Source organism: Hypanus sabinus, chromosome 23 (assembly GCF_030144855.1).
Source record: "Hypanus sabinus isolate sHypSab1 chromosome 23, sHypSab1.hap1, whole genome shotgun sequence".
In the NCBI taxonomy this organism is placed as follows: domain Eukaryota; kingdom Metazoa; phylum Chordata; class Chondrichthyes; order Myliobatiformes; family Dasyatidae; genus Hypanus; species Hypanus sabinus.
In genome coordinates, this window is record NC_082728.1 from 11,400,928 (window position 1) to 11,423,632 (window position 22,705).

Here is a 22,705-nt window from a genome sequence, read left to right on the forward strand (position 1 = left end):
TTTTAGCGGTACGCTCTCAAAGGGTGTTGTTCACAAGGAAACGCACAAAAGTTGATCCTCAAGAGACTCCTGCCACAATGTTGACAAGGCATTGGCTTTAAACTGTTGCGCCTCAACGTTAATTCGCCGAACGAGCGAGGCTGGGGATTTACTGAACGAGTGGGAGTCCTCACGTTTCCTCTGACTCGAAATGGGTTGGGTTTAGTTTGGAGTTAATAGTCAAGAGGCGTCGCTTAACAACGAGGCAAAGAAAGTTTCTCTCTCTGCCATCATAACCGCGCTTTTATTTCTCTTGAAAGCCGCTGACAACTCGTTGGATTTAAAATGAGGAAGTTTGTGCCATTTTCGAAGATTTGGCTAATGTTTGCGTGTTTACTTATTCTAGCGATCTGCATGCAGATGGGTTTTACACCTGTGTACAGGTACCCTTGTGTTTTGTCTTCCCGGTCGTTTACAAAGCAATTCGACTTTTTAAACTTAAAACGTGCTCCCACAAATTTAGTGAATTGTATCCGGTCTCCCTTCACAAGAACCTTCCTCTCCCTTTCTCTTCCCTATTTGTTACAGGAAACTAGCAGATAATTTTCCGGCCTATTATTTACGATTCTGTTGTAATTTGACGTACGGTAACTCCTTTAAAACAACCTCGCGTTTCTCCGCTTCGCGGCGTCTTAAATTGAAATAGAGTTAGTTTAGTAAATTTTATAGGCCGATGTTTTTTTTTCTCCCTCTCTTAAAGGGCACGGGGCTTTTCTCTTTTTATTTGGCTAAAACACTGAGTGCTTGATAAGTTTTAAAAAGCAGCTTTAAAAAGGGTGCAGTTACCGTTAGAAATAATTCGGCCTCCCATCAGCGTGGCGAGGCTGTGTAAACCCGGGTCGCAGTTAAAACAACTGTAAATTCACCAAAAAGTAAAATTAGCTGTAAATTCACCTAACCCTGCGAGTAACTACGCCAGTACAGGGGTGGTGGTGGCGGGTCGACCTTTACAGCTGCTCTTTATGCACCAAGAAAACGTTTTCATATAAAACACTTTCAAGGAAACCTAGTTTCTTTCAACCGCTAATCCGCCATGGACCGAAGATATTTTGAAAACAGTTTTAAAGATGAGGGCGACTCGACTTTCGAGGTCGCAGGGCAGAAAAATACCCCCTAACAGCCCGAATGACTCTTGAGTGTCCTGATGAGAGTCGAGGAACAATTCGCGATACACAGACTCTAGGGCCAAGTGCACTGCCCCAAGTTGTGAACTCGCTGTTACGACTCTCTCAAACAACGCCTTTTTTAAAAAAAAATCATTTTAACTTTATTTCCATCTTTTTAATGGCTCCCAGTAATCCTGACCGCTTTGTTTTAGAAGGGTGAAAATAATTCCTTGTTCTCTCCTGGCTCTCCACAGTCCATTCGGAAAGTGTTCTGCCAGCGTTGTTTTATTTCCTGTAAGATAGTTTAGACTAAGTCATAGGGTCATACAGCAAGGAAGCGGGCTATTCGGCCAACTAGTCTATTCAAGATGGTTTAATGTCGTTTCTTGCACAAAAGAACGAAATAATTGTTACTCTGGGCCCGACGCAGCACAAAAAGACGGCTGTGTTTGCCGACCGAAATTCCCACCTAAGTTAATCCCATTCGCCCGTGTTTGGCCCATTTTGAATACCGGGTTCAGTTTTGGTCACTCTACTGAAGGAGAGATGGCGTTGGGCTAGAATGAGATTTACAAGGATGTTACGAGGATTTGTGAGGGATTGATTTATCGAGAGAGGCCGAGCATACCGGAACTTTACCCATTTGCATTTAGGAGAATGAGGGGTGACCCTTTAAGAGCTGTCTTAAACAAATAACTCTATTAAAGGTTAGCTTTATTTGGCACATGTGGATTGAAGTGATGAACCTTCGGTGAAATGTGGTGTTTGTGTCAATGGCCAGCACTGTCCGAGGATGTGCTGGGGGCAGCCCGCAGATTTTGCTATGTTTTCAGTGGGAATGTAGCACACCCACAGTTTACTAATCCTAATGGAGTGTGTGTGTGGGGGGGGGGGAGTGGGGGAGAACTGGAGCACGCGGTAGAACCCATGTAATCATGGGGAGAACAAACTCCTTACAGACAGTGGCAGGAACTGAACCTTGATCACTGGCCCTGGAAAGCATGCAGTAAGTGCTATGCTACTGTGCCACCTGATCCTAAACCATTCCTATCGGAGCGCCTTTTAAATGTTGTTAACGTACTTGCTTCACCACTTCCTCTGCAGCTCATTCCATATCCAGGTAAAAATGTTGCCCCCCTGATTCCTATTACGGTGGAGCACCTCTTATTCGAAATGCTCAGGGCCGGAAGTGTTTTGGATTTTGGAAAATTTGATTCTATATACTAAGGTTTTTGGGGATAGGAACCAAGTCTAAATACAAAAGTTCATTTATATTACGCATACAGCTTATGCATATACTCTAGAGATAGGTTTATATAATATTGTTAATAATTTTGTGCATGAAACAATAATGTGCACATTGAACCATCAGAAAGATAGGCTGTCACTACCTCAGCTGCCCACGTGGACAGTCAGCAGCTGCTTGGTGTCGTCGTTGTTCCCGGCTCTGAATTTATGTGCTGGCAGTAAGCGCTTGTTCATCACGTGTGTACTGCTCGGTGTTAGACTCTCATCAGCGATGATCTTGGCAGACTCATCAATGAAATTCTCTGCTGCTTCATGACCAACAGATCCCTTATCATCGCAAATCTTAAAAAATAAATTAATGTTGTGCCTTTCACACTTACCTTCAACTTCCAGTTGATCATGATCAGCAAACCGCTGACGTACATTCACTCCACTGTCGAATCCACTCTTTAAATACATCTTCGAGATCTTCATTTTATGCAGTGTTTTTCTATTTTTCATTAACTTCTCTTCATTACGTATGCGAGCTCACTTCTCAGAACTGCCTGTGCTGTGCAGAGAGCTGTGCATCACCTGGGAACCTTGTGAAATTTTCCATTTGTGATGATATCACAAAACATTTTGGAGTTTTGGATAAGGGGTGCCAAACCTGTACTTGTTGTTAAAGCTGTCATTGATCTGGGAATGGAGTACACCACAGAATCATTTTCGTTTTGTAATCCTGCTCGAGCTCTCAGGTCTTCTTTTGCTGGTCACTTAAATTTAAGCAATTTCTCCCCTTAAAAGACGATGATCAGATCAGCTTTTTTGAACTGCACTTCTGAACTGTGGAACTGAATGCCTAAAGCTATAAGGGGTAATGGCTTCTTCCTTCAGGCTGAGAGATGTGGGCCAGTGTTCAGCTCACAGCTTGGCGAGGTTTACTCGCCTCGGTGCTGAACTAAGGCTGTGGCCTGTGAATAATGGGCTCCTGGACCAGCTGTGTCTGGTTTAGTGGCTGTAGATTCATTTTAGTGAACACCAATTCTGAATATTACTTTCGGTTACTTTTATTGTTGGCACGATTTGTTTTTCTTTCTGAACATTGGGTGTTCGACAATCCACTTAAAAAAAAAGTGGGTTCTATTGGGTTTCTTTATTTTGTGGCTGCCTGTAAATCTCTGCTTTGGATTTTCAGCATCTGCAGATTTTGAAAACGCGAGCACTGGGAAATCTGCAGATGCTGGAAATTCGTTAGTCCTGACGAAGGGTCTCAGCCCGAAACATCGACTGTACTTCTTCCTATCGATGCTGCCTGGCCTGCTGCATTCCACCAGCATTTTGCATGTGTTGCTTGTATTTGAGGTCAGAGGCAGATGGATTCAAGCTGACAGCAACTCAAATAACCAGACTCTACAACAGTGGTCTCTGAACACACAACACTTCGAACTCTGAAGTAGATGGGCTACAGCAGCAGAAGACCGTGAACATACACTCAGTGGCCACTTTACCAGGTACAAGTGGTACCCAATAAAGTGGCTACTGATTGCATTTTGCACAGAGTTTCTGTTTGGTATCTGTGGACTTCATGTACTTCAATGCTACTTCAAAGTTCAAAGTAAATTTATTGTCAAAGTACATGTATTGAGTTGACTATTACTCACATCCTTCATATACATGAGGAGTAAAAATCATTGTTATGTCTCCGTCTATGTTATGTTACAACCTTGAGATTCATTTTTTGTGGGCATTTCCCAGTAAATACAAGAAACACAATAGAATCAATGAAAGACTGCGCTCAATGCGACGGATGGCAACTCATTTGTAAAAGACAACAAACTAATCAAATGCTAAGAGAAAGTTAATAAACGGTGCATATTGAGAACATGGCTCAAAGCATTTCTTCGGTCTTGATGGCGTTTGACGGTATGTGGAGCTGTGCTGTGATATCACTTGCATGCTGAAGGATATGGGTGGGCTAGGCTTACTCTGGCAGCTCCGCCCTCACTACTGTGTGAGACCAGTCCTGCACAGGAGAGTGTATTTGTTCCCTTGTCCCCCCACTGCCATGCTGACCTGTAGGCTACAACCTCCTCTTTTGCTGCACTGAGGCTGCTCTTAAGGTGGAGGAGCAATATCTCATATTCCATCGAGGAAGCCTCCAATGTGATGGCATAAGCATTGCTTTCTTTAACTTCCAGTAGTTTCTCCTCCCCCTCCCGTTCCCTTTTTAATTCCCCACTCTTGCCTCTCAACTCCCACTGGTGCCCCTCCTCCTTCTTCTCCCATGGTCCACTCTGCTCTCCTATCAGATTCCTTCTTCACCAGCCCTTTACCTTCTCTGCCTGTCACCTCCCTGCCTCTTACTTCATCCCTCTCACCTGCCCACCTGGCTTCATCTATCACCTCCCAGTTTATACACCTCCCCCCCCCACCCACCTTATTCTGGCTTTTTCCCCCTTCCTTTCCAGTCCTAATAAATGGCCTCAGCCCAAAATGTTGACTGTGTATTCATTTCCTGAGTGCTGACCTACTGAGTTCCTCCAGCATTTTATGTTTTGTTTTGGATTTCTAACAGCTAATCTTTTGTTTTTGTACTTCCCATGTCCTTGTTACGCTATCATAACTATGGGTGAGTTGCCTGAATGAGTCAATGGGAATACAGTGTAAAGCCATAATTATGACAGAGTGAAATGAGTGATTGTCTTACAGATGTAAAACGCCCTAGAGATGTACTGTACTTTGAAATTGGTAAAGCAATTGTCACTCAGTGTGTGTTTTGCTTGTATTACTGCAGTAGGGGTAACGTGTTTTGCAAAGGGAGGCTATTGCTCTTCAAAGGCATTCCTGGCTTGGGCTGTCTGCAGTCTTTCCTTGCCTGTACATTATGTTATAACCATATAACAATTACAGCATGGAAACAGGCCATCTCGGCCCTTCTGGTCTGTGCTGAATGCTTACTCTCACATAGTCCCACCGACCCACACCCAGCCCATAACCCTCCATTCCTTTCCTGTCCATATACCTATCCAGTTTTACTTTAAATGACAATATCGAACCTGCCTCTACCACTTCTACTGGAAGCTCGTTCCACACAGCTACCACTCACTGAGTAAAGAAGTTCACCCTTGTGTTACCCCTAAACCTTTGCCCCCTAACTCTCAACTCATGTCTTCTTGTTTGAATCGCCCCTATTCTCAATGGAAAAAGCCTATCCACGTCAACTCTGTCTATCCCCCTCATAATTTTAAATACCTCTATCAAGTCCCCACTCAACCTTCTACGCTCCAAAGAATAAAGACCTAACTTGTTCAACCTTTCTCTGTAACTTAGGTGCTGAAACCCAGGTAACATTCTAATAAATCTTCTCTGTTCTGTACTCTATTTTGTTGATATCTTTCCTATAATTGGGTGACCAGAACTGTACACAATACTCCAAATTCGGCCTCACCAGTGCCTTGTACAATTTTAACATTACACCCCAACTCCTATACTCAATGCTCTGATTATAAAGGTCAGCATACAAAAAGCTTTCTTCACCACCCTATCCACATGAGATTCCACCTTCAGGGAACTATGCATTATTATTCCTAGATCACTCTGTTCTACTGCATTCCTCAATGCCCTACCATTTACCATGTATGTCCTATTTGGATTATTCCTACCAAAATGTCAGCATTATCAGCATTAAACTCCATCTGCCATCATTCAGCCCACTCTTCTAACTGGCCTAAATTTCTCTGCAAGCTTTGAAAACCTACTTCATTATCCACATCACCACCTACCTTAGTATCATCTGCATACTTGCTAATCCAATTTACCACCCATCATCCAGATCATTAATGTATATGACAAACAACTTTGGAACCAGGACAGATCCCTGAGGCACACCAATTGTCACCGGCCTCCAACCTGACAAACAGTTATCCACCTCTACTCTCTGGCATCTCCCATCCAGCCACTGTTGAATCCATTTTACTACTTCAATATTAGTACCCAACGATTGAACCTTCCTAACTAACCTTCCGTGCGGAACCTTGTCAGAGGCCTTACTGAAGTCCACATAGACAACATCCACTGGTTTACCCTTGTCAACTTTCCTAGTAACCTCTTCAAAAAATTCAATAAGATTTGTCAAATGTGACCTTCCATGCAAAATCCATGTGGACTGTTCCTAATCAGACCCTGTCTATCCAGATAATTATATATACCATCTCTAAGAACACTTTCCATTAAATTACCCACCACTGACATCAAACTTACAGGCCTATAATTGCTAGGTTTACTCTTTTCTTTCTTTTTCAATCTTTTTATTGAATTTCATATATAGAAAAAAACATTGTGAAATTGAATAGGTTATGGGTACATTAGACTTAATTAAATTAGTAATAGAATAACAATATCTTATTAAAATATCAGCAAAAATAGTACATTAATCAATGTAACCTATATTAATTATACATGAAAAAAAACAAGAATAATCATCAAAAGAAAAAAAAATTAAAAAATGCAAGAAAAAAAATATATTGGAAAAAAAAACCTAAACTAAACTAACATGGGCAATAATAACAGTTTATATATATATGATAGTGTCAAAAACTCCGGAACTCCATACCAGAACAGGTTTACTCTTAGAACCCTTTTTAAACAATGGAACAACATGAGCAATACAACAATCCTCCAGCACCATCCCCGTTTCTAATGACATTTGAAATATTTCTGTCAGAGCCCCTGCCATTTCTACACTAACTTCCCTCAAGGTCCAAGGGAATATCCGGAGATTTATCCACTTTTATATTCCTTAAAAGCGCCAGTACTTCCTCCTCTTTAATCATCATAGTTTCCATAACTTCCCTACTTGTTTCCCTTACCTTACACAATTAAATATCCTTCTCCTTAGAGAAGGATATTCTCTAATAGAAAAGAAATTGTTCAAAATCTCCCCCATCTTTTTTTGCTCCACACATAGCTGTCCACTCTGATTCTCTAAGGGACCAATTTTATCCCTCACTATCCTTTTGCTATTAATGTAACTGTAGAAACCCTTCGGATTTATTTTCACCTTACTAGCCAAAGCAACCTCGTATCTTTTAGCTTTTCTAATTTCTTTAAGATTCTTTTTACATTCTTTATATTCCTCAAGCACCTCATTTACTCCATGTTGCCTATATTTATTGTAAATCTCTCTCTTTTTCTGAACCAAGTTTCCAATATCCCTTGAAAACCAATGGCTCTCTCAAACTTTTAACCTTTCCTTTCAACCTAACAGGAACATAAAGATTCTGTACCCTCAAAATTTCACCTTTAAATGACCTCCATTTCTCTATTACATTCCTCCCATAAAACAAATTGTTCCAATCCACTCCTTTTAAATCCTTTCGCATCTCCTCAAAGTTAGCCTTTCTCCAATCAAAAATCTCAACCCTGTGTCCAGTCCTATCCTTCTCCATAATTATATTGAAACTAATGGCATTGTGATCACTGGACCCGAAGTGCTCCCCAACACATACCTCTGTCACCTGACCTATCTCACTCCCTAACAGGAGATCCAACAAAGCCCCTTCTCTAGTTGGTACCTCTATGTATTGCTGCAAAAAAACTATCCTGCACACATTTTACAAATTCCAAACCATCCAGCCCTTTTACAGTATGGGCTTTTCAGTCTATGTGTGGAAAATTAAAATCTCCCGCAATTACAACCCTGTGCTTACTACAAATATCTGCTATCTCCTTACAAATTTGCTCCTCCAATTCTTGCTCCTCATTAGGTGGTCTATAATACACCCGTATAAGTATTATACCTTTCCCATTCCTCAATTCCACCCAAATAGTCCCCCTAGATGAGCCCTCTAATCTATCCTGCCAGAGCACCGCTGTAATATTTTCTCTGACACGCAATGCAACACCTCCCCCCTCTTGTCCCTCTGATTCTATACAACATCATATTTCCAGGTATCAATCCCTGCTCTAAGCTCATCCACCCTTCTCATAATGCTCATTAAAATAAATGCATTTAAGAAATTCTCCACCTCTTCCTCTCTGTTTATCTCTGATGGTGCAAACAACTTTACTATCTTCTCTTAACCTTTTCTTTTAAACTATCTGTTAATCTGTCAAGCAGAGTCCACTGCCAAGAAGTCCCACCAGCGCCTTTACTTCCTGAGAAAGCTGAAGAAATTTGGCCTGTCCCCTAAAACCCTCACTAATTTTTATAGATGCACTGTAGAAAGCATTCTTCTAGGGTGCATCACAACCTGGTATGGAAGTTGTCCTGTCTAAGACCAGCAGAAGATGGTGAACATTGCCCAGCACATCACACAAACCAATCTTCCATCCTTGGACTCACTTTACACTGCATGCTGTCGGAACAGTGCTGCCAGGATAATCAAGGACAAGACCCACCCAGTGAACACACTTTTTGTCCCTCTTCCCTCTGGGAGAAGGTTCAAGAGCTTGAAGATTCATACGGCCAGATTTGGAAACAGCTTCTTTCCGACTGTGATAAGACTGCTGAATGGATCCTGACCCGGATCTGGGCCATACCTTCCAAATATCCGGACCAGACTTGCACTACCATACTTTCCTTTTTCTATTTTCTAATTATGCTTTATAATATAAATTTTTATTATATTTACTTCGAATTGTACTTCAGGGAGCGCGAAGCACAGAATCAAGTATCGCTGTGATGATTGTACGCTCTAGTATCGATTGTTTGGTGACAATAAAGTAAAGTAAACCTTTTGTGTGGGTTGTTTAAACTTAACCTTGCCCTGTATAAAAAGTACTGTGCGAAAATCTTAAATAGATAGTAATGATAAGGGTAAAGCACAGTGGGAGGAGTGTGGGACAGGTGGCAAAGGAGGAGTACCATGGGTGCAGACACACCCAGCCCTGAGTTACCATGCAAGGGGATTTGTTTCCAAACTGTTGTTTTATTGATCATTGCAGAATCTCTCACTGGTGCTTTCTGCTCCCTCCCACTCCCTGCCCTCTTCCCACACTCAGTCCATGATAGAGATCCATATCAGAATCAGGTTTACCATCACTCATACTTAATGAAATTTGTTTATAGTTTGTGGCAGCTGTACCGTGCAACACATCAAAGTACTACAGTACTGGCAAAATTCTTTGACACCCTAACTATATACATCTATATGTGCCTAAGACTTTTTCACAGTACTGTAGGTGATTATATAAAATTTTAAGTAAGCATATGATTGTAAGCTGGCACAGCCCTCAGAATCCTTCCCACAGAGTCTTTCGTGCAAGGGCTTTGTCAAATGTTTCATTTGGGCAATTTGCCCATATGGTGGTTGGCCCTCTGGTAGTCCCCTCGGAAAAAACCATTGCTCAGCCAGCAAAACAACTCCAAATCGGCCTTCTCTGGGAGTTCCACAGTGTGGCTTTGTCAAATGCTTCCTGTTCGGCAGTTCAATGAAATTGACAGGAAGGTGATGCTTCCTGCTTGGCATTGCTGCCTGCCGCACATTTGACAGTGCCCTCAGGGTCAGCCGCAGGGTCATCAGCCCGGACCACCGCTTGTTGATGTTTCGCGCTCTTAGTCCTGGTATATATCCTGGTGGCAGAGCAGTGCCAGGAACGTCTCACTGCCACGCCCCGCAGCTTTCAATGGAGTAAGTCAGCCCCCCAGTTTCTGAACTTCCTGCCCTTTTCTGCCTCTTCAGCCAACACTCTGGATGCTCCTTCTGCCACTGCCATATCCTAGTCTCGATGCACCGATGAAACCTGGCACCCTGTCCCCACATGGTCAGCTTCCTCTTCAGCTCAGGGGCAACTTCCATTCCCTCCTCCCGTGGGATGATTAGCTCAGTAGGGAGGGCTGTCTTGGTGGCAGTGCATCGCAGTACTGTATCTGGGCAAAGGGATGTGGTGGTGATTTCCATGGGGAAATAATGTAGCTGTCTCCTGAGATCTGCCCTCCTGTTCCACTCCTTGCCTTTGGAGAGGAGTCCTGGAGGAAATCTTTAGTTAAACTGCAAGAGAAATAACAATTCTGCACTCTAATCTAACAGTCTACGGTGAAGGGAAATGAGAGGAGGTTATTGTGATAAATGAGTTACTACTCTTTGTGTGCCATTAACTTTTAACTGTCCCTCCCTTCTCCACAGTAAAGTGAGACAGCTGATATCACTCAGTGCTGACGACAAGAATATTAATGTTTCTGAGAAGGTCGACAAACCCAGTGATGAAGTGACCTTTGGGAAAATCCATGAAAGCAAAGGAAAGGAGAATTTGTGGAAATGGGCGAGCAAAGGCCTTGCTGTGACAGCAGTAACTGAGGCAGTGAAACACACCACCACACCGTCGTACTTTGGAGACTGGTACCCCACGGACCATACCTACCTTCAATCAGTAAGTCTCAGATTTATTGCCAATCATCGTACATGTCTGTTAACAGTATTGGCCCAATCAGTCGGCAGAATTGATCACAAATGGGTGTCCTATCAGAGTGCAACTCCTCACATTTGTCTGTATTAAATTCCATCTGCTATTTTTCAGCCTATTTTTCCAGCTGGTTCAGATCCAGTTAGAAGTTTTGAAAATGTCCCTCGCTGCCTGTACTGCTCCCAATCACCTTTTAGCAGGGTACTCAAAATTTAACACAACACAGTGCATTCCTGTTAATTGGGGCATATCACTACCAGTACGTTTTGGCTCAATATGTGAATTCTGAACTGAGTTGACTTCATTTCTTACGTCCTTCACATACACGAGGAGTAAAAATCTTTACATTACATCTCCGTCTAAATATGCAATCATAGTAATTTATAATAAATAGATTCTGTCAATTTAACATAGAAATAAACTCAAATCAGCAGGAGTTAATCATCTGATGGCCTGGTGGAAGAAGCTGTCCCAGAGCCTGTTGGTCCTGGCTTTTATGCTGCAGTACTGTTTCCCAGATGGTGGCAGTTGGAATAGATTGTGGTTGGGGTTTTTTACAAACCTGTCTTTGTAACTCTCCTGAATCATGGGAAGTTCACAACTGCAGATGCTCTGGGCTGTCTGCACCACTCTCTGCAATCCTTTTGCTTTTAACGTATCTGTAGAATTCCTGAGGATTCTTCATCTTGTCTGCTAGGGCAACCTCATTCCTCCTACACCTACAAGCTTTGAACTCAAAACTTCACTTTTGAAGTCCTCCCACTTACCATGTACAGCTTTACCAGTAAACAGCCCGTCCCAATCCACATTTTCCGGATCCTTTCTGGCCTTTCTGCAAACAGCGGACTAAACCTATCCATTTCCATATTTACTTTGAAACAAATAGCATTGTTATCACTCAATGCAAAGTGTTCCCCTTGATGCACCATCAATAACTCTCCGAGACGTGAGGCGAGATATTGGCTTTTATTGGCTGGAAGAAAGAACAAGCAGCAATTGACCACCACACTGTATCCTGGAGACTGAGGCCGGGGCTCAGGCCCCAATCGCCTTTAAACCGGGGTCTGTGGGAGGAGCCACAGGAGCAGTCAGCGGGGGGGGGGGGGGGTGTCCAGACAGGTATATGTAGTTCACCACATTCACCCCTGCTTTGTTTTAAAAGAGAGTCCCCAAGGGGCGAAGTTTCTTACAAGTATATTTACAGGTTAAGTCTATCAGGTGGTCGAATCTGTTGCTGCGATCTACGTAGCACCGGCTGTGATTGCACAGGTGCCAGTGGTGATTGCACCGGAGATGGTGGTTGTGCTGGTTCCGGCCTAACTGGAGGTGTCAGCCCACTAGGCATCAGTGATCCCTCATGCGTGAGCGAGGCACCTGGTATATGCGCGAGCGAGATGCCCGGTATAGGAGTGTCATGAGGAGTCTGTGTAGGGCTCGGTGTGCGCGGTGTCTCCTCGGGTACAGGGTTCATAGTTACCGTGGAGTGTTCGGGATAGTGGTCAGCTGCTCCTGCGGGCGCCAGGTCGCGGACAGAGACCGTGTCCTCCCGCCCATCAGGTAAGATCACATAGGCATACTGGGGGTTCGCATGTAGTAGGTGAACCCTCTCGACCGGCGGGGAGTATTTATTGCTCCGCGCATGTTTCCTGGCCCTGGGGATGTCAGCCAAGCCGGTAGGGTGGTCCCAGTGGCAGACTTCCTGGGAAAAGAGAATAGGCGCTCGTGAGGGGTGGCATTGGTGGACGTACATAACAGGGAGCGGATAGAGTGGAGTGCCTTGGGGAGGACCTCCTGCCATCGAGAGACTGGCAACCCTTTTGACTTAAGGGCTAAAAGTGTGGCCTTCCACACTGTGGCATTCTCCCTCTCCACCAGTCCATTTCCCCGGGGATTATAGCTTGTGGTCCTAGCAATGCCCCTAGCCAGCAGCTCGTTACTCATAAAGGAGGACCCTCTATCACTGTGGATATAGCAGGGATATCAGAACAGAGTGAAGAGCTGGCACAGGGCTTTTATGACGGACGTGGTAGTGGTGTCGGGGCAGGGGATGGCAAAGGGGGAACCGCGAATACTCGTCGATAATGTTGAGAAAGTAGACATTGTGGCGTGGAGGGAAGGGGGCCCTTAAAGTCAACACTCAGTCGCTCAAAGGGGAGGGTGGCCTTGATAAGTTGCGCCTTTTCAGGATGGTAGAAGTGCAGTTTGCACTCAGCGCAGACTTGGCAGTCCCTTGTCATCGTCCTGATGTCCTCAAGGGAGTACGGCAGGTTCTGGGCTTTCACGAAATAGTAAAATCGGGTGACCCCCGGGTGGCAAGATGTGCATGGAGGGTGTATAGCTGGTCGAGCTGTGCACTGGCACACGCTCCCCAGGATAGGGCATCAGGGGGCTCACTGAGCCTTCCAGGCCGGTACAGGATATCATAGTTGTAGGTGGAGAATTCTATTCTCCACCACAAAATTTTATCATTTTTGAATTTGCCCCGCTGTTGGTTGCTAAACATGAACGCAACTGAGTGCTGGTCGGTCAGCAAGGTGAACCTTTTGCCGGGGAGATAGTGCCTCCAGTGCCTAATAGCTTCCACTTTGGCCTGGGCTTCTTTCTCCACCGCGGAATGCCAAATTTCAGGGCCTTGAAGGGTACGAGAAAAGAATGCTACTGGCCTGCCTGCCTGATTGAGGGTAGCAGCCAGCACGAAATTGGAGGGGTCACTCCCTACTTGGAAGGGAATGGTCTCGTCCACCGCATGCATCGTTGCTTTGGCAATGTCCCCTTTAATGCGGCTGAAGGCTGCGCGGGCCTCAGCAGAGAGGGGAATTGTGGTAGACTTGACCAGGGGGTGGGCCTTGTCTGCGTAATGGGGGACCCATTGGGCGTAATAGGAAAAGAAGCCCAGGCACCGTCTGAGGGCTTTGAGGGTGTTGGGAAGAGGGAGTTCTATCAGGGGGCACTTACAGTCGGGATCAGGGCCAATGACCCCGTTCTCCACAACATACCCAAGGATAGCGAGTCGGGTGGTTCCGAACACACACTTGTCCCTGTTATAAGTAAGGTTCAGGGTTTTGGCCACTTGGAAAAATCGTTTGGAGGTTGGTGTTGTGATCCGACCAGTCGTGATCACAGATGGTGATGTTATCCAGATAGGGAAATGTGGCCTACAGTTGGCACTGGTCCACCATCCAGTCCATTTCCCTCTAGAAGACAGAGACACCATTTGTGACACCGAAGGGGACGCGCAGGAAGTGATAAAGCCTGCCGCCCGCCTCGAAGGCAGTGTAGGGGCGGTCCTCCGGGCGGATGGGGAGCTGGTGGTAAGCGGATTTCAGATTTATGGTCGAGTACACCTTGTACTGAGCTTATCTGGTTGACCATATCCGCGATGCGGGGTAGGGGGTACGCGTCAAGCTGCGTGAACCTATTGATGGTCTGGCTATAGTCCACAACCATCCTATTTTTCTGTCCGTTCTGAACAACAAGCACCTGGGCCCTCCAAGGATTTGTGCTTGGCTCAATGATCCCCTCCCTGTGCAGCCGCTGCACCTCCGACTGAATGAAGGCCCGGTCCCCCGCGCTGTACCTCCTGCTTTTAGTTGCCACAGGTTTACAGTCGGGGGTCAGGTTGGCGAACAGCGGTGGGGGAGGGATCTTGAGGGTGGAGAGGCTGCAAGTGGTGTCAGTAGCGCAGCTGTCGGCATGGTGCTGGGTGGGTTGTGTGGGTCGTTGTGTGTGGTCAGTAGCGGGGTATATGACCAAGTCCCACAAAACTGAAGATTCCTGACAGTAAGTGGTGGGAGAAGCTCGTCATTTGCCATAGTCACACTTTCGAGGTGGCTCTGGAAGTCCAGCCCCAATAGCACAGGCGCACACAGTTGAGGCATGACCAGTAGCGCTAAGTTCCAATATTCTGTGCCCTGCACCACCAGTGTCGCTACACAACCCACTTGGATGTCTGTGGAATATGACCCAGAAGCCATGGTGACTCTCTGGCTTATTGGCTTTGTCACGAGTCTGCAGTGTTGCACTGTGTCCGGGTCAATAAAACTCTCAGTGCTGCCCGTGTCAAACAGGCAGCTAGTCCTGTGCCCCTCCACCAGGATGTCCATCATTGACCTTGCAAGCTGGAGTGGGGCGCTTTGGTCGAGGGTTACGGAGGCCATAGTTGAACTGCCGTCTTGGTGCCCGGTAAGCACCGATGGGTCGGGGGCGGGGTGAGGTGGTGCCAACAAAGATGGCCGCCCCCATCCAGGCAGTCAAGATGGCAGCCCCCATGCCTCACACTCAGCGCTGCCCAACCCCGCTCGTAGTTCAGACTTACAGACCTTGGCGAAATGGCCCTTCTTCCCGCAGCTGGAGCAGGTCGCTTCTCGGGCCGGGCAGCATTTTCGGGGGTGCTTTTCAAGTCCACAAAAGTAACACTGCGCAGACTTGCAACTGGTATTGGAGTATAAAAGTTGCATTGTTTGCTGTGTAACCAAAACTATGTAGTCAGCTTTGAACTTGCCATTTGCTATGCATGTATCCAATTTAGTAGGAGAATGAAATCTGAAGAATGTAGAAGACAATAGTGTGTTAATGAGAGGTAGCTAAGAGATGTAGATTAGAACAGGATTAAGTCAATGGGTAGAAACAATAGTGGCGGATGTACTTGTGATACGCAACTGTAGACCGATTAGATATGCTAATACAACTAAACCAGGAGATTGCTATAAAAAATGCTATGTACAAGGATCGGTGGGCAATCAGCGACTAGCTCAATGACTGTCTCAGCTTTGATTTTCAAATTAAAGTTTAATACTTCCTGAAGAATCTTATGCATCTCCTGGTCGTTTGTGGGGCACGAGAAACCACGACAAAATTGGCGATCGCGGCAGGACCGGAAAGAGACCCGCGGAAAGGAAACAGCAGATTGGGGACACTTCCCAGTCCTCTAGGGACCCCCACAAGGCTAACAGAATTAAGGGTGCACCCAAACAAAAAGTAAGCGCTTTTTGCGACAATTTGGGCTAAGAATTCTGTTGGTTTTGGGGAGGTCTTGGAGTCTCAGAAGTGTGGAACCACTGCCGAAGGGTCTCTCCTGTCCAAAGAATCTGGAAGAATTGGGGGTTAACAGGAGGCTCAGAGGATTGATCAAGAACACTGCAGTGAGGGTAAGTACAAATAAGTTAATAAAAAGTTAAATTAAGAAAAATTCCACGTGGTGTTGGTAAGTCCCTGCGGATACCGCTTCGTATAAAACGAAGGTCTGAACGGGCAGGGAAAGGGAAAATAGAGAAAATCTTCGTGGATACCGCCTTAAGAGATAAGGGTCTGAATAGACGAGGTGCAAAGAGAAAGTTCTGTGGATACCACTCTGAATAGAGGTCTGTATGGGCAGAACAGAATAGGAAACAAGGACAGTCCAATATATAGTTTAAAGCGCTGGTAGATAGACGATAGACTAGGCATAGAATTAGAGTAAATAATATTATCCAGTAAACGAACTGTGAATCTCTGAAATACCTTAAAAAGAGAGAACAACATGACAGGTAAAGGAACAGCAGTAGATATTCTGAGCAAAAAATTCCCAGTTAATAAATATGAGATCACAAAAACTTCAGAAAAATGGGAAAAAAGAACCAAAAACCTTGTCACAAAATGGCCAAGAGAAGGAACGTTTGATGTAAACTTGTGCGAAGAAATGGAGGCACTAATTAAAAATTACAAACCAAAAGATAAATCTAAGAAAAGAGGGCAAAAAAGAGAATGAGAAATGGAAGTGCTAAAACTCTTCAGAACAGAGGGAGAAAGGCTGAGGAGGACAGATAGAATATTGATTACAAGCGAGGAAGACACTAAGGTGCTGGAGAAACAGCCTGTTAGAGAGAGAGGAAGGTACAGTGAGAAGCTGGCTTCGGCTCCGTACCCGGGTGTGAAAGAAACAGTGAAGCCCCCTCCCTATAATGAGGAAGGAACCCCTAAGCAGTGCCCCCTGCTGACGGGAACAGTAAACATGCAGGGAGAAGTACAAGTTTGGGATAATGAGGAGGAAAAAAGACAATACGAGAAGGAAAAAGCGGTGATATGGAGGGAGATACAGGCAGAAAGGATAAAGGTGGAACAGGCAAAGAGAGAAATGAAAGAAGAGATTGAACGGATGAAATACTTGAGAGAGGAAAAGGAGTATGAGGAGTATCAGTTATACCATAGAAATAAACAGACTAGAAAAGAAAGTGGCTCATCAGGGCAGGAAGAGATGAGGCATTCAAGAGGAAGTGGAAAAAAGATAGGAGATGAGAGTCTTGGAGAAACACAAGAGCGAAGGGAATCAAGCACGAGTAAGGATCATGAGGAGTCCCTGCCACAGGTGTACAGACACGGACAGGAAGAAAGAGAAGGTGACTCATTGGAGGAGCAAGAGTTAAGTGGAGAGAGAGGATGTGAGAATTTGTGGGGAAGAGGTAGGAGGCAGAAGCCTAGAAGAGCAGAAGGAGGTGGTAGGGGAGCGACTTGCGGAAGTAGAGAGAGAGCTAGATAAGTTACTGAGAGGGGATTGCCAGAAGAGATGCGGAAAATTCACCAGGTGCCAAACAAGTATTGAATCAGGACAGAAAGGAAGGACTCCACAGGGAGACCGAGGGAAGAAGAGGACCCCAGAGAAATTTGTGTGGGAGGAAGTAAAGACATACCCTGAGACAGATGGGGAGTCAGGCGAGGAGGAGAGCCAGGGCAGGTGGGAAGAAGGAGGAAGAATGATGCCGTGGTTAGTAAAAGGATCAGGACAAGTGCAGTACATCCCTTGGGGATCCCAGGACCCAGAAGGGCTGAAAAACACTGCCCATCTACATGAAGGAGCAGGGAAATGGATTAGAGCCTTTGGACGATTATTGGCTATGGGAGATTTGAATGCACTATTGATAAGGTTGATGGGAACCTCCAAATTTAACAAACTAATGGAAATGGCTGGCATAGTAAACTCGAACGACCCGAGAACTGATGGAGACGGGTTTGACAGAGTGAGGCAGAGGGTATGGCAGGCCCTCAGGAAGCTTTATCCACCCAAAGTGGACCCCAAAGCCTTAAAGGGGGTTCCACTGGGAGGCACTGAAAACCCAGCAGAAAACCAGTTGAAAAGGTGGAGACTGGAGACTGAGCAAGAGGTGGAAAATAGCTTATTTATCACCACACTGTTCCAACATAGCATTTTGGAATACTGTGACATAACCCTCCTGTCGGTTGGATACATACAAATGAAACATTTTCTCATAGTCAGGCAAAGCTAATGCTGGCACTGACTGCAATTCCTGCTTAATAGTATTGAAAGTATTGAGAAATATACCTGAAACATAACCACTATATATACCTGAAATATAATCACTATGTATTAGCTATTTACTATACTATGTAATCACTTCTAGGTACTGAATATTAGTATTTATTATTTTACTAGACACATTTTGTTATGTGTTGTTTTCACTAGATACTTTGTACTCTCTTAGCTGCATATTATGGCACTTACAGAACACCTGTTTGTTTAGCAGCACTATTAGCTGAGATGTATCCCATGTATTACACTCAGCCTTTGTTTAGTACGAGATAACGGTGGCGGACAGGATGCTGCGAGCAGGAATGTAATGTGAGGGAGGTTGTCTGGAAAACATAATCTTGGCCACGAATAAGGTCCCAATGCGAACGGGTGAAACATAATGGTGGCGCACCGCGGGCTAGGCAAGAGCGATGAATTAATTCATATATAAATGATATGCAATTAAAACTCGATTGGGTATGGCAATGAAACCGAAATGTAACTGAGATAAGAAATTACTATAAAGAATGCTGTACACCGGAGCTCGGTGGGCTTTCGGTGACAAGTTCATTGATTGCCTCAGCCTTTGTTTGCAAATAAAGGTTTAATTTTCTTGAAGAATTGTCTGTGTCTCCAGGTCATTTCAAGTAACCACGACAAGCGCTATCTCCGCCTCTTCATTCCACTGTAAGCCATTCTTCAAATTTGTATGTCCTGCTTCCTTCATTATCTTTCTCAAAGGTGCCACTATCTCAGCATATTCTCCTATCCAATCTGAGCTGTACCCTACCATTCCCAAAAACGTCATCATCTGCCCTACAATCTGGGGTTTTGGGGCCTTAGTTATTGCCTCAATCTGATCTGGTACTATCGCCTTCACTCCCTTGAATATTACCCTGCCTAAGTATTCCACTTTCTGCGTGCAAAATTGCAATTTCTTTTTGGATACTTTATGTCCTCCATGCGCCAGCTTCTGTAACAGAGTTATAGTGTGTCCTGCTCACACTGTTCCTCACTGTGGGAGCAAATCAACAGGTCACCCACATACTGTAACAATGTACCTTCCAAAGGTACGCCCTCTAGGTCTGCCTTCAACACCTGATTAAAAATGTGTGGTGAATGTTTAAAACCTTGCGGCATTCTGGTATAGGTATACTGAGCACCTCTGTAAGTAAATGCAAACAGATACTGACACTGGTCGGCTAGAGCAGGGGTCAGCAACCTTTACCACTGAAAGAGCCATTTGGAACCGTTTCCCACAGAAAAGAAAACACTAGGAGCCACAAAACCCGTTTGACATTTAAAATGAAATAACACTGCATACAATGTTTTTTTGCCTTTATGCTATGTATAAACAAACTATAATGCGTTGCATTTATGAAATCGATGAACTCCTGCAGAGAAAACGAAATTACATTTCTGCATGCAACAAAAACATTTTGAACTCCGAAGAAAAGACGTTGGGTTGAAGGTTACTTTTAAGTAAAATACTCAATATCTATTTGAGTCCTTCTTGTATTTATGAAAAACGCCTAACTTAAATTTTCCGCCAGCAGCAAACCAAAAATAACGTCAGCCAGCTGCCAACCTGAAAAATAAAAGGACTATTTCACTGAACAATGAAAAAATATGAATATACGTAAAATAATAGGCAATTAAAATATTTATCATACTTGGTTAATGGGATTTCTGCTCCTGGACCTCAGCGCACAGCATCTGCACATTAGGGCTGTATGATGTCACCTTCATCTTTACACAGGATCGCAAGCTGTCATCTGTGAGGCGTGCACGATGTTTGTCTTTAATAAAGTTCATGTTGGAGAACACCTGCTCACATACATATGTGGATCCAAAGATCGACAGGACTCCAAGCGCATACTTTTTAATGTTTACATAAATGTTGGGGATAGCATTCCATGTTTCGAACACAAGTTTGTCCGGTTTTAGGAGGTTTTCAATATCACTCCATTTGTGATTCTGAGCAAGAACGGCCTTCTGACGGGCAACATCTTCAAGGTCTGCTGTCAAGCGTCTAAACTTGGACACCCATATGTCTTTTTCGGCTATGTCGGCCAGTTCCATCTCAAGATCAAGTTGACTCACACCTGCCAATGCAGTCGTATTCAGTAGGGATGGATCGATGCTTAGGGGAGTGACCGGGAAGGATAATGTGTTTTATTCCTCTCTGAACTCACAGAAGCGTTTCCCAAACGATGTTTGCATTGCGATGATTGCAGAATGTAAATACTCCGAATTTATCATGTCGTGACATTGTTTGAACTCTCTCAAATTGGGGAAGTGAGACAATGTGCCTTTCTGTAAATCTCTGGCAAGCACTGTCAACTTGCGCTCGAATGCCAAAACATCCTCCAACATGTGTAGGGCTGTACGTCCTTTCCCCTGAAGAGCTGTGTTCAGCGTGTTCAGGTGCGCCGTCATGTCTACCATGAAGTGTAGCTTTTCCAGCCACTCTGGCTGTTCCAGCTCAGGAAAGGTGAGCCCTTTGCTGCCCAGGAAAGTTTTCACTTCTTCCAGACACGCGACAAAGCGTTTCAGCACCTCCCCTCTGCACAGCCAGCGATAAAAACACGTTGTAGCGGTGTGCTACACGCAGTCAGTAAACTGCAGTCAAAGATAGCTTTATTCGAACTAAATAGCCTTGCTTTTAAGCCTCCCTCAACCCGCCCCCCATGGGCGCAGATGCTCCAAAAGCCACGTATTCACAAACCCCCGTAGGCTATCTCCCTTAGCCTGAGCGCTGGCTAATTGTGAGCCGGTTCCAATGTGCCAGGAAATGGGTCGCCACAACGTCTTATTTAGATTGTACAAGATCACCATAATCTTCAAATTTAGAATTACATTTCAAAAACTAACAAACTAACATAAAATACATTTTAATTAAATACTCACCATTTATTTTCCAAAGCCACAGGGAGCCGCAGCACAGAGATGAAAGAGTCGCACGCGGCTCCGGAGCCGCGGGTTGCCGACCCCCGGGCTAGAGGAATGCTGAAGAAAGCCGAACACAAATCAATCACTGAAAAGTAACTTGCTTCTGGTGGAACATTAGTCAATAGCGTGTGTGGGTTGGGGACTACCGCTGGCCAGTCCTCTACCACATCATTTACTGCTCGTAAATCATGCACCAATCTCCACTTAGATTTATCTGCTTTTAAGACCAGCAGCAACGGGGTATTGCATGGACTGTTTGTTCTTTTAAGCAACCCCTGCACTGTTGATGCTATTCCCTCTTCTGCTTCTGGTCTTAGAGGGTATTGTGGTCTCCTGGGTGGAATTGCTCCCCTTTTCAGCCTTATTTCCACCAGACTAGCTGTTTTTATTTTCCCTACGTCCGTGTCATGCTGTGACCACAGAATAGAGGGCAACTCATCTTACCTTTTATCTTTCTGCTGGCCTCATTCCTTTCCCAGCAAGGGCATGTGTGGTTGGGGAGTTATTTCGACCTCTCTCACTGTCCCTACCATATCTACACTTACCATTATCTTAATGCATTTGTTGTCTTCTGATATCCACACCTCTGGTGTGATTTTCCTCCACACTGTTACAGTTTCAGCACTCTTAACTAAGGGTCCTAAGTCTTTAGACTGATATTCCTTATTTACCAACAACGTTACGTGGGGCGCAGCCTCTGGTATCCTGTACCATTTTTCTAAAAAGGTGTTCCACTTAACTTGTAAAGCTGCCCCTTGCTTTCCAATTATCACAGACTCCCCTTCCAGGTGCTGTTGGGTACATGCCTCCAGGTGCCATCTCTCCTCTAACTTCCTGTTCTGAGTCTCGTCAAAAATCACTGTACAATGTAGTTCAGATTTAGGCATTATAGCCCTGGGTAATATAACCTGCATGCCCTTTTTCCATTTTTCCCAGGTTCCCTGAATCTGATCTGTGATGTCTCCTATCCAAAAGACATTAGCCTTCTTGTCTTCTTGGACTATCAATTGAGCCCCTGCTCTTTCCACACTCAGCCCATTTCTGGCGCATTCTAATTTTAATTCAGTTTCAATAAGGCATCTCTGCCTAACAAATTAATCGGAGATCATTTAAATACTAGCACCAGCAAAACAATTCCTTTATTTCCCATTCTCAACCGCACTGGACCCGTGCACTGTGTCAACTGTGTTTTCCCCGAGAACCCTACCATCTTAATAAACTTTCCTGACATGGGAAGGTGAAGGGCATACTGTGGCTATACACAAGTGTACGTGGCTCCAGTATCTATCATCATTGGTGTCAGTTGCCCTTCTAACATAACCTGAACAATGGGTTCCTCGTCTGCCTCCCTTGTTATCATTGGGTAATGTCGCTTCCCACTCGAGTTCTCGGGGCACCCCTAATACCTCGCATAGGGGTTCACAGGTCTGCTTGGGCCTGTGGGGGCTGGTCCTTGGCTAAACTTTAGTTCCCTTCTTATCGGTTCCTGCTGGTGTGTGACAGGCCATGGTGTAAACGGACAATCTCTTCTCATGAGACCTGGCTGATTACATTCCCAGCACAATCTCTCTACCTCTCTTTCCCCCTGTTTCCTCACTAGTCCCCTCTGCCCATAGCTTCCCTGTCCCCTTCCTTGGAACTTCCAGTCCTGTCTGGGCTGTTTGAATTTAGTCTGTTCCTGATCGGGCATTTG

The 22,705-nt window shown here is 44.8% G+C and overlaps 1 protein-coding gene across 1 annotated transcript in view; it reads left to right on the top strand.

Moving 5' to 3' along the window:
- Positions 1 to 208: 208 nt before the first annotated feature.
- LOC132379970 (alpha-N-acetylgalactosaminide alpha-2,6-sialyltransferase 2-like) overlaps positions 209 to 22,705 on the top strand; it is an 80,268-nt gene continuing 57,771 nt past the window's right edge. The window contains exons 1-2 of the mRNA XM_059948384.1: positions 209 to 422; positions 10,502 to 10,745. Of these exons, the coding sequence (XP_059804367.1) occupies positions 325 to 422; positions 10,502 to 10,745 (342 nt within the window). The 5' untranslated portion in view covers positions 209 to 324. The remainder of the gene's footprint in view (positions 423 to 10,501; positions 10,746 to 22,705) is intronic.